The 12,606-nt window shown below is 41.5% G+C and overlaps 1 protein-coding gene across 2 annotated transcripts; it reads left to right on the forward strand.

Annotated features, from left to right (window-relative positions):
- Positions 1 to 8,695: 8,695 nt before the first annotated feature.
- LOC147440120 (uncharacterized) lies at positions 8,696 to 11,003 on the forward strand. 2 transcript variants are annotated; one of them, XM_086484488.1, is made up of 3 exons: positions 8,696 to 9,107; positions 9,281 to 9,358; positions 9,953 to 11,003. In XM_086484488.1, the coding sequence occupies exons 1-3, from the start codon at positions 8,885 to 8,887 to the stop codon at positions 10,054 to 10,056; spliced, it is 405 nt and encodes a 134-aa protein (XP_086340614.1). In that variant the 5' UTR covers positions 8,696 to 8,884; the 3' UTR covers positions 10,057 to 11,003. The 2 variants fall into 2 exon arrangements, 1 of the variants encoding a protein (XP_086340614.1); XR_015184490.1 differs by lacking the exon at positions 8,696 to 9,107 and having other exon boundaries at positions 9,284 to 9,563.
- Positions 11,004 to 12,606: the final 1,603 nt, after the last annotated feature.

Raw genomic sequence — 12,606 nt, forward strand, 5'->3', positions numbered from 1 at the left:
TTGTGAAAAGTCGTGTTGTTTGAAATGTTTGCTTCATCTATCCACCTTGGTAGAGAGACGCATTTCCGATTTGAGACTTTCAAAAACTCAACTTGATTTTCACCCTCAAAGTGTGTAGTGCTAAAATAACACCCAACAAATTAGTAATGGCAAGACGCTTTCTTGCCCATTAAAATCAATGGGTACTCAACTAAACAGATTCGCTCGATCTTGAAATCCATCTCTGATGGACTACAAACAGATGGCTCTTAGACATGCCAAAATAGGTGGTAATAGATGGCTCTTAGCCCTTCTTGTTGGCTCGTAGCCCTTCTTGTTATTGTATTTCATAAAATGATTTCAATAAAATCATGCCTAGTTTAACCTTTCCCCCATAGAAGTTGGGGAGAGAGAGAGAGAGAGAGAGAGAGAGAGAGAGAGAGAGAGAGAGAGAGAGAGAGAGAGAGAGAGAGAGAGAGAGAGAATGTTGGGATGAGCGAAACCCCTTATTTGAATGTATGGTATGCCCCTTGCATATGATCCCGTGCAGACCATGTTTGTGTCTTATCTTATCCTATAAGCAGACAATTGTATACGTGTACCTTGCCCTCGTAGAGAGAGGTACCATAAGTCACATCGTGTGTAAGACCGTAGGGGACTAGATTGTATTGTATCAGGGTAACATTAAATACGGCACTTTTCCTGTGCATAACATAAGAAATGTTTTAAGATATCAGTGACCTACCTTGTCCTTGACAGAGTATGGAGTGTTATAGCGGAAGCGTATACAATGATGGAGTGTCATACGTCTAGTGAACTAGTATGCCGTGCATACATAGCAGAAACTAGAATAGTAAGCCCATGGCTTCAATGACAGTCTCAACCATGTGAGTCATTGGTATACTTGTCGTGCACGATGACACTGGCATGGATACAGCACAGTGCACCGTTGCAAAAACTGTGAGCTTATATCCATATAGTACCAAAGATGTGTGCCATTATCATTGATTTGAAGGACTCAATTGATAATATATTGACACATAAGAGAAGCCATGCTTCAATGAAGTCCGGCAAAGTATTGTGCTTTGTATAACGGCTTATGATGGAGTCTGCCCAAGCACTTTGCTTTGCACAATAGAGAGAGATTTTCCAAAATGAAAAGTAAAACATTGACAAGAACAAACATAACTTGAAATGTACTAACCGTGTCACCCACTTGTGGTGAGATTTTTGGTAGTTCACTCGAATCTGGCGCATAGCCATATGTACTCCTTGAGGATAGTTCGCTTGAATCTAGCGCATAGCCATATGTACTCCTTGAGGGAGGTAGCGTATGTAGAATATACACCCCTCATGTAATTTTTTTATTTTTATTTTTGTATGATAAAAATTTGTAGACGTCGTGGCAAGGTTACCCAAGCTCGTCTGCTAATAGCATAGTCAGACATTGAAAACCGCTATGCCAAATATTCTAAGGAAAGCCGTGCTCCACATAAGTACTCATGGAGTATTGGTGCCCATAGCTATAGATACTCTCACCCATTTACAATATCATAGCAAAAGAAAGTTGACATTGTCAAAATTTCATAGAGAATCGGCCGTTCCGAGTCATGTTGCTTATTGAGAATCATGGGATTGTTATTTCCAATGTACTATATGTACTGAGGTTGATTTTCTCCCAGGGAAGTGATAATGGCTTTGAAGTGATGATGCACCGAATGCATGGAGCCATGCTCCTAAAATCATTGCTTTCCCCGTCCTTGTCAAGTAATTACTGAAACAACAAATAGTTATGATGCCAATCTTTGGCACCGGCCATCACGAGTAACAAAAGGCCTTGCCATTGCATCACCATAGGCTTGTATTTACTTTGGATAGTTCTGCAAAAACTATTAAAACATAGAAGTGAAAGCATAAATGTAAACGAACTTACCGATTTGCCTTGAAAGATAAGAAATCTACCTGCCTTGAGAGTTATGCTGATGTAAACTCGGATCTACAAACCTTTTTCGATTGCCAAGCGAATGTATCATTGACTTTGAGAGCATGGTCTTGCCAATTCGCAACAGTGTATATCCTCGAGTCGCAGCTCGTAGTCGCGTATAGAAAAGGGGAAGAAGCGGCGGAAATACCAAAAAAAAAAAATTGCAACACTGCTACTGCAGCGATTTCTGTGTGTCACCTTCACCCACCCCAAAATTGATTCTCTTCTTGTTGCTTGTTAGCAGAGAAGGCAGAAGGGGGTGTACCTAGTGGGCACCCTCCCTTAATTTGTTTTAAAACCCTAAGGCGCTTGGCCTTGGGTGCCCATCGTGTGAAGAGGGGGGAAATTAACGAATTTTTTTTTTACCTGTAGCAGCTATCGTGGCCGATTGGCGCAGCGAGAGAGAAATAGAGAGGGAGCGCCTCATGTAATGCCTCTCGGGCTTCCGCCCTGTGTCGAAATCTTCTGCGCAGGTGAGGGCCCCACATTGAAGAGCCCATCGTTGCCCGATTTGGTGGAGGTTGAGCCTTGCTCACTCCCCGGCTTAGCGGCCCTGCACACGGCCTTCGACTCTGTGATCTGCTTGCTTAGCTTCCTTGCACACCACGCCGTGCTCGATCATGCACGTCCTACTCTTGTGAGAGAGAGAGAGAGAGAGAGAGAGAGAGAGAGAGAGAGAGAGAGAGAGAGAGAGAGAGAGAGAGAGAGAGAGAGAGAGAGAGAGAGAGAGAGGGAAAGAGAGAGAGAGAGAAAAAAAAAACCTATTTAGGGAGGCCATGCCTCATGCTAAGATTGAGAGAGAAACCGAGAGAGTTCTTTCCCCCTTCCTTGCTCCTCTCCCCTAAGCTCTGATACCAGTGGAAAACCCTGGGACTACCTAGCTTCAATCCTCCGCCCAACCTCCCTTTATAGGCCTTGCCCCTAGGATCCCATCTCCATTAGCAGCCGGCCCTTGGCCCCCGCCACCGATCCTTGACCTCCAGGGTGGCCCTTGGCCTAACCAAAAATACAACTGAGCAATGATAGGTTTTGAGTGGGCCACAAGGGTCACCTACTACAGGTTATGGTGAGAAGGCATGGAGGGGTAGATTTCATGAAATAAAAAGTCCTCCTAACCCATAAAATGTATCAAGAAAAGAGAAGAAAAAAGTTGATGATGCTCCTAAGCTGCCAAATTTTGAGTGCTAGTCATGATGAGGATGACAAGAGTGGTTCTGAGAATATTTTAGATGAAGAGTTTGGCATTCCCTCTATGAAGTCTCCGAGTGCAAGAATCATTAAAGAAAGGAATAAGGCACTTCAAAGTGATCTTGGACCATGCAGGTTTGAGAGAGCAAGAAATCCTATGCAAAGATTGACTTATGGTAGTTATCTGGCTCATCGTTTTGCATATCTGGTAAAGATTACATAGGAAGCAAAACCCACTTGTTCTGAAGATGTTGTCAAAGATGAGAAATGGTGGATATGGATGAAGAGATGGATGCCCTTGATGAAAATGGAACATGGGAATTGGCGCCATTACCAGAGGGAAAGAAGGAAATTGAATGCAAAAGGGTTTACAAGATAAAGCAAAATTCTGATAATAGTGTGAGAAGGTACAAGGCAAGGCTTGTGGCCAAGGGTTATGCATAAATATATGGTAATGACTATGAGAATACATTCAACTCACAACCAAGATGGATATCGGTCATGTGCTTATTGTAGTGGTTGAAGCTTTAGGATGAGTGTTGAAATAGATGGGTGTAAAGAATGCTTTCTTGAACAAAGGCTTGAAGGAAGTTGTGTATATGGTGCAGCCACATGGTTATGTGAATATGTGGCTGTGTAATCTCTTATGCATGTTAGAAAGCATTACTTGGGCCAAAGAAAGCATCTAGAGCTTGATATGAGAGGATTGTGGCATTTCTTGTAACTTTGGTTTTTGAGATATCAGATGAACACCATTCATTATATGTGCAAAAGAATGAATATAAAATTGTGGTGATATGCATCTATGCGGGTTACTTGATGATTGGAGGTAATAATGTGGCTGAACTAGAGGGTGTACATGTTCTACTTATGCAGGAGTTGAGATGTAAGACTTTCTAGACTTGCGATACTCCTCGGGCATTGAAACTATTTGCATAGAAGAGGATGTATGGTTGTCACAAAGACAATATGATTTGCACATGTTGTACAAGTATGGATGGTTGATTGTAAGCCAATTGCAATTCAATGCAATTCCCTAATATCAAAATTTGAAGTTGGAGAATGATGCATGTCAAGTGCTTGAGAATGCTACCATGTACATGAAGATGGTTGGTAGATTAACCTACTTGATTATCTCACATCTAGACTTAATCTACATAGTTGGATTGGTGAGTCTATCTATGTATTCTCCTAGGAAGCCACACCAAGATGCAGTGAGGTACACATTGTGCTATGTGAGTGCTACTTTGGATCATGCACTCTTTTATAGGGTTGATGTTGATTTATAGTGCTATGGTTACACAGATGCGGATTGGGCTAGTAGCACATACAATTGCAAGTCTACCAACGTATTTATGTTCTCATTTGGGAGTGTTGCTATCACATGGAGCAACCTACAGGTACTCTAACAAATAAAAAGGTAGAGTACAAGGGTGCTAAAGTGGCGGCATGTGAAGTAGCATGGTTGGGATTTCTACTTTAGCACTTGGGAGTATATATACTACTATAGAGGTCGGTTGTCATCATCCGTGGCAACCTTAGAAACATACAATTGGCTTGGAAGCCACAATTGGATGCAGTGAGGTGCACATTGTGATTTTTTAATGCTACTTTGGATCATGCACTCTTTTATAGGGTTGATGTTGAGTTACAGCTCTATGGTTAGATGCAAATTGGATGGGATTGTTATCACATATGATAACAATTCTACCATCATATTTATGTTTTGATTTGGGAGTGCTTCTATCACATGGAGCAACCTATGGGTGATCTAACAGGTACATAGGCAGAGTATACTAGGGGTGTTGCAGCGGTGGCATGTGAAGTAGAATGGTTGGGATTCTACTTTAGGACTTTGGAGTATATGTACAAGTACAAAGGTCGGTTGTAATCATTTGTGACAACCTTACCAACATATAATTGGCTTGGAACCAAGTGTTTTGTGCATAGACAAAGAACATTGAGATGGATTACCACTTCATCATAGAGAGGTTCTTGGCAAGAAACATCAACCTTGCGTACATGACGATAGATGAGCAAGTCTTTGATATCTTTATGAAGGCCCATGAAACGCAAAAGCTATGGTGGTTTAAAGCCATTCTTGGAATACGAGAGATGGAATTGAGCTTGTGGGGGAGTGATGAGATGTCAAGCTCAACATGTATTACTCTTGGATGACTATCATCACTCGTGCACCTTGGTGGATACACATATATCTTCACAAGTGACACTATAGCTAGGCTACATCGATTTGGTCTACCTATCAGAGTGATCATCACACTTATCTATCCAAATTACTCAGTAGTAGCTCACACTTGTTGGGCATATGGTATTTGGCCAATGCACCAACTTGAGTTGGGCATATGGTATTTGGCCAATGCACCAACTTGAGGTGTGCTTTACTCTAGTCCAATCAGCACCTATGTGGAAAAACCCATGTGATAGCATGTGTAGCTTTACACCTAGGATATGTGATGAAAGTTGTGATATATTTACCCATGACATAAGCCATGATGCCATCGTCCTTTGAGCCTATATATAAGAGGGTTTGTATTTCCAATTTCTTAAGCATTATCAATCATAATCTGGTTATCATTTGAGCCTATATATAAGAGGCTTTGTACTTCCACTTTCTTAAGTATTATTAATCATAATCTGGTTATCATTTGAGTTTACATTGAGACTTTCTCTCTACTTCACTACACACACACACACACACACACACACACACACACGAGTTTGATTTACCTTTGTTAAGATAGGACTCACTTGTTGGCTAATGCTAAAAATTTTACCCAGCCTAATCTAATGGCTTGCCTGGACATGACTGCCTAGATGGAGCTGATAAGTATATTATTGTATATGATGAGCATAACTGATGTAGAGGTTATCCTTACAATTTTTATTGCACTTGATTGTACCATTCTTATGGGAGTTGAAGTTTTTATTTTCTCAAGGACGATCATTACCTACTTATGCTAGACTTGATCTTGTTAATGGCTATTTGGTCTTATGGGGGATTACTTTGAAGTTCTTTACCTAGCACCGAGGTGGAATACTCCCCTCGTTGGTCTTATGGTTGGTAGAATCGGGTTTTGATGTAGTGTTATTTTTTTTAACAATAATGTTATTAGTAGTAACATTATGGATGATTACCTTGATTTCTTACCTGACATCTTAGCAGGATACTCCCCTTATGGTTTTATAGTTGAAGGATTTATTGACTAAGTGCTTACCATGGAACCTCTAAATATTGTTTGTTGACTTAATTGGGTTAAAAACTAATGATGCCTTTTATCTGAGTTGTGGGACTAAACCCGTGTAGTTCACCTACCATATTAACTAACCTAGGTTTTTGCCCCAAATAATCTCTCATTTTTCTAGGCTCTTTCCCTACCTTACCCCGCACTGGGTCGTCCTCTTTCTGTGAGTAGATGAGCGCGATTGTCCTCTTTCTATGAGTAGATGCCATTCTCTCTCTCTCTCTCTCTCTCTCTCTCTCTCTCTCTCTCTCTCTCTCTCTCTCTCTCTCTCTCTCTCTCTCTCTCTCTGTGTGTGTGTGTGTGTGTGTGTGTGTGTGTGTGTGTGTGTGTGTGCATTGATCAATTGGAACAAATGGTACTTGACTTTATGCAAGAAGAAGGCATTGAAGAGATCACTATTTTGCAAGGTAGTAATCATGCTTTTGTTGTATGCGGATGATGTAGTGCTCCTAGCACACACTTTCGAGGATGCAAAAAAGCTAATGGTTGTCCTTGAGCACTTTTGCTTGCATAGTGGGCTGATTGTGAATGAATCCAAGACAAAGGTTATGCTTATGAAAACCAACCATAAGGAGAATCCATGCATTGTGTACAACAGTGAGAAACTTGAAGTTGTTGAGAGCTTTAAGTACCTTGGCCTGAGGTTCCATACAAATCACAAGAGGCATGAATGTCCTATGCATTGTTTGGAAGCGGGAAGTAGAGGATATTATGCATTTAAGAACATGTGTAATGCGAAAAACATCAAGTGTTGGGTTCTCAAGAAGTACCTTTTTGACGCATTGGTGACACCAGTTCTTCTTTATGGAGTTGAAGTGTAGGGCGGGAGCATCTCAAAGTCTACTTGGAAAGAGTTTAAGAATGTCCGAAAGTGTTTTCTTACAAGCTTTCTCCAAGTTAAGGCACAAACTCCATATACGCTCCTACTTCTTGAGTTGGGATCTCTTCCAATTGAGGTTATGGGCATGGAAAGGGTTGTGGAGTACGTGATAAAGATGCGCCAAAACCCCTCATATTGACTTCCTACAATTGCATGGGAAGCAAGCAAAGAGGTTCAAAAGATGCATAAAAGCAAGATCTTGAGCACGGGATGGATACAAGACATAGAGAAGTGGTTTGGGAGATGGGATGCATTACACTTGCTACATGATGCCTCAATTGACTCGCAAGTGAATGAAGCTTTTCTACAACACCAATGTATTATGGCTTGGGAGGAATCCGGTGGGTCACACTTCACACATTACACCACCCATATTGGGGTTTTTGATACCTTGTTGCCTCTTTTCAATGGTGGAAATACAAAGACGCAAATATACAACCTATGGAGGTTTCAAGTGATGTAGAAAATTCCTCACTAGGAGGCCTTTTCCCCCATGCTTTGTATATATGCCAATTGCTCTAGGGCCATTTTATCATGTATTTGCACACTTAGTAATATAATCTTTGTTCTATGCCTTGAGCTTCGTCTCCATCTCCAAGCTGGATGTGCATTTGTGCAACCCTAACTCTAGCAAATTACACCATCATGGCAAGAAATCTCTTGTTTGATTAGCATTAACATGTAGATTAGCTTATATAAGGTTTTCTCATTCAACTCAAAGTCTACCATTCTTTTGGTATGTAGAGCACATATAGAGTATCCCATTCTTATAGTTCATGAGCAAACTAGAAACAATTTTTTGAAGCTTGCGTTGAATAACATATGGTTAGGTTTTGTTGTTTTTATGCTTCCTATTGAAGTCAAGAAATCCTAGAGTGCTCAAAAGTTTAAGTTTTCACTCAAGAATGTTTGTTGGAATACATTTGGTTATGCTCATAGTTTTTACTCTTTCATAAGCCTTTTTTGCCAGGTTTTTTGTCTCTTAACAAATGTTTTAAGGTCCCATAGTTTGTGGTGGTTTTCCATTTTACATGTTGAGATCACCCTCTTCACTTACTTCTCCATTTTTTCATTTTTCACAACTCCATAGTGACTCTTGAGACTCTCCATGAGGCGCATATATTGCCATCTGTTTCTACCTTCAGCAAAATCATTCCATATTGATGCTCAAAGAAGCATTTTGATTGAGTACGCGTCCCCAATTTTGGATTCATTAGTTTGGTTAGAATCTAGGGAGATGCTATGAGGCCTATGCTGTGAGGGGGGGAAAGGGAGGGAGTGGACACGTGCAGGGGGAGCAAAAGTGGGAGAAGTCTCTCTCTTTCTCTCTCTCTCTCTCCTCTTTCAACGAGGAGATACTTTTCTGTCTCACTGAGGACTCATCATCCCCGCTGAATGGCAGAGGAATTGCAGGTGATGATGATGCACGACGGCCAGGGCAAATTCAGGGGACCTCATTGCCCGTAACTTCCCCCCCCCCCCACACACACACACACACGAGCCTCAGCTTGTGTGACGATGCAACCAGGCAAGTCTGCAGGTAGCCAAGGAGGTCGACAGGGGTGATGGGAGAGTCAACACAGCATTTCGATGCATCTCCCCTGCCTCTACCTGTACTGTCACCTACTGTGTGCGCCACTTGTGGATGTGGAGCCCGCTTTTTTGCTTGGTGGAATCGCATCGTGGGCATTTATTAAAGGGAGATCTTATAATAGTAATGATGAGATCCATATCATCGTGAAAGGTGGAAGAGAGGTTACCTGCTGCACTGCAGTATTGAACCACAAGGCTAGCCGACTAGTAGCAAAACAAGGTCTCCCTCTTAAGTCATGCCCCATGGCGCTCAATCGAGGATCTCTCTCTCCCACTCTCGCATGTGGGTCAATTCATAGATGTGAATTGCTGAAAGCTTTCTCTGCCAATCAAGTTGAGTTGTTTAAAAGGGTATCCTCTTTGGGTGCTTACTGCTAAGCTGAGCAACTGCAGAGAGTTGGGAGTGTGATAGCCAACAAGAGGGGGAGGTCTATTTTGATGAAGCATCACGTTTAGCAGTGTGGGAAGAAGGTACTCTTTGTCAGTTAGTATCAAATGAGTGATGGACACCTACAAGGAGCTTTTTGATGAGGACTAGGACAATTACATGCATCATCACCCTATGATTCAATAGCACCTCTTGCAATCGCCTCGTAGGGAGGTACTCTAGCTCATGATTAGCACCGCTGTCGCTGCTGCTATTGTCGAGAGCACCTCCATCGAAGCTTTTGCCACTGTACCTACATTCTTTCTTTTTTTCCCCATAGTCTATTGCTTGTTTTATGTATTGGAAAATTTTGTGATTTTCATGATTTGGATTTACTTGATTATAGTGAATTTTTCTTACTTTCTCTCTTACCCACACTCCAGGCTCCTCTTTGAAGCTCGAAGGTACTGCATATGCCCGACCTGCCCAGCTCAACCAACACACACACACACACACACACATATTTGCACTCTTTGCTAACACCCTTCTGCAGTCGTAGGTTTTGCTCTCAACGTGCTTCTTGATTGCCAATTTAGGTAGTAAAACACACACACACACACACACAGAAACAAACAAACTGCATGAATTCACTTTTGGAAAGAATGCACGACATGCCGACAGCTTTCCTCTGTTTGCAGGATCAGAGCGCAAGACATGCAAATGTTGCGACAGCGACGATGCAAGGAGTGGAGTGAACTCACGAGGTCGAACACGGTGGAGATTAGGGAGACGAGTCAGGTAGCATCTGATTTGCGTCAACCAAGGAGAGGGAGAGAGAGAGAGGTTTGGTGTGTATAGCCTCGGCAGAGACGTTTCCTTGCAAGTCTAGGAGCAGGGTTGGCGGGCGATGGAAAGCGGGGGACTAGGGGGCCTGCACGCTGTGCATGCTTTTGCCTTTGTGGACCTGAGGGAATCTGTGTAGATTCTGGTTAATGAGAGAGTGGACCCAAAAATAGTTCAACATCAAGAAGCATTTTGATTGAGAATACTCTCTACAAAGCTTGTGTAAACTTTTCACATAATTGTATATTTCTACACTCTTTTGACATTAGTGGACAAGACGATGCTCTCATGGTGGGTGAGTTGCTACTTACTTGAAAGTTCTAGACTATTGATGTGTGTGATGCAATTAGTAACTCAAGGTATGGGCAAGATCCTATTTTTGAAGGTACAAATTGATGGACATGGTTATGGAAGAGTGGAAAGATGAAAATACTTTTTGGGCAAAGATAACACATAAAAATCTCCTCAACATATAAAAAATCTAAGTGGACAAAGGACTCTAGTTCTTCACACCCGTATTCAACTTGGAGTCAAAGAAAAAGTACAAATTGTAAGGCCAAGAGCAAACCAGGGGGGTCATGGACCCACGCCAAGGGCCGATTGCTAGATGTGGATGGGATATAATAGGGTGGAGGAAGCTCCCCTGGGTCTCACACTAGCAACCGGCCCTTGACCTGGGTCCGTGACCCCCCAGGCTTGTCATTGGCCTTACAAAATGTCTCTTTGGATTGTGGAGACATGAAGCTCTTGAGTAAAGCCACATCTTCTCCAAAGATGAAGGGGATGGAATCCATCATTCTTGCCCGAAAAAGATGAAGGGGACTGCTTCAAGGGTTCATTCACCAATGCTCGTGCAACAACAAGAAACTTTTCTACAAGAGAATCATGGTCTAGAATAACTGTAAAACTTTTTCAAGATTCTCTATTCCAAGTCGCAAAAACATGATTCTAAACAATGATATGACATTTTTTGCCTAGTTATGTAGCTCAGTGTTTTGTGGAAAGAAGAGTCAGAGAAGCTCCTACATTCATGAAATCCTTATTTAACGTATGTCTATGTCTACTTTTTAGATTGGATTTTGAGTGACAAAGTGTACCTTTAACTTGCAAGTAGGACCTACTTGTTTTACTTTGCATGCGGTTTTGACAATGGAGATCATGCAATTTTGGAAAGAGTTTAGTTCTAGTGTTTGGCATCCAGGTCAATTTTAGAAATAATTTTTTATGTATTGGCTTTCTAGAAACCAATTGAAAGATCTTGATCCCTTTATTTGGAAACTCGACTATATTCACTTTTTGCTTGATTGTTAAGAAGGCATTCTTGCTAGTTGTAATCCACCCAAAAAATCTGATGCCGATTCATGAGCATTTCAAAATGTCGTCTCTATAGCTCCTCTTCTTTGCATGCTCTCCCTTGATCTTGCAAGGAGCACAAATCTATGATACCATGTGAAAGTTGATGATGTGCAAGCTTACGATCAAAGAGAGAATGCACAAGAGAGATAGAGAGAAAAAGATTGCTCGAACCAATTAACCACAACGTTTGTATAATGGGGGATGGGTGATCCCTTTATCCCCAAGTACCCCCCTTAGTAAATTGCTCGACCCACTATCATGCCAAATAAGTAAAATAAATACCTAAGGGACAAAATAAATAATAGGATCACATTGGGCATTCACTTGAGATGCATAAACTTGAACAACCATCCTATCTTCTGCTCTCACATTTGGTGGCTTTGGTCTAGCATCAACCTTCTTTTTGTCCTTTCAAGATAAATTTAGATCTATTAGATCCTAGCCTTGTGATACAGAAGCCTTGTGATACATCTAGGTCCTTTCAAGTATTGCTTTTTTTCCTAAGAAAGTTTCTAGCATCACAGGGCTCATCTAGCTTGGTTTTTAGCTTGTACAAAAGATCCACATATGTGATACATCCAAATATTCTTAAGTATAATTAATTACTTCCTATGTCTAAAAAACTCCTCTAACAAAAGGCAGAGCATGTAATAAATTTTGGAGAAGTATAAAGGGCAAGCGTGTTGATATTTTTTGTAACTTATGGAAATGTATATAACCAAATGTAGGAAAGATATTGTTTTGTGGTTCTCTTTCATGTTTGCCTTCCTTCTTTACCATCAAAGATGTATATGGTGAGCTTAAGAAATTGGCCACTTGCAAGGTAAGAGGACTTCTGTTACCATATACATGTGGTCGTGATGTGTGTGAACACACTAGGACCGCCGGGGCATTTTTTCCCTCTTTAGGAGGTTTTTTCCCCCGTGCATTGTATATATGCCCATCACTCTAGGGCTATCTATCTTTCCATTGCACACTAAGTAACACACTCTCTATTGTGTGCCTTGAGCTTCCTTCATCTTCTCCAAGCTGTGTGTGTTTCTCTGCAACCCTAATTCCAACAATTGGTATCAGAGCAGGTCACGTCCTCCCGGGCTTAGTCGCCAACTGCTCCAGCACACGCCTGCTCACTTTCTCCGATTTCAGTGAGCTT

The sequence above is a fragment of the Adiantum capillus-veneris genome, chromosome 16, assembly GCF_014529385.1.
Source record: "Adiantum capillus-veneris isolate H3 chromosome 16, ASM1452938v2, whole genome shotgun sequence".
Classification (NCBI taxonomy): domain Eukaryota; kingdom Viridiplantae; phylum Streptophyta; class Polypodiopsida; order Polypodiales; family Pteridaceae; genus Adiantum; species Adiantum capillus-veneris.

Bases quoted from the DNA above. Each gene is read 5' to 3' on its own strand.
- LOC147440120 (XM_086484488.1), top strand. From the start codon at position 8,885: ATGCATCTCCCCTGCCTCTACCTGTACTGTCACCTACTGTGTGCGCCA. The intron at 9,108-9,280 runs GTCTCCCTCTTA...GAGCAACTGCAG, and splicing joins CCGACTAGTAGCAAAACAAG to AGAGTTGGGAGTGTGATAGC. The intron at 9,359-9,952 runs GTACTCTTTGTC...CTCTGTTTGCAG, and splicing joins TTTAGCAGTGTGGGAAGAAG to GATCAGAGCGCAAGACATGC.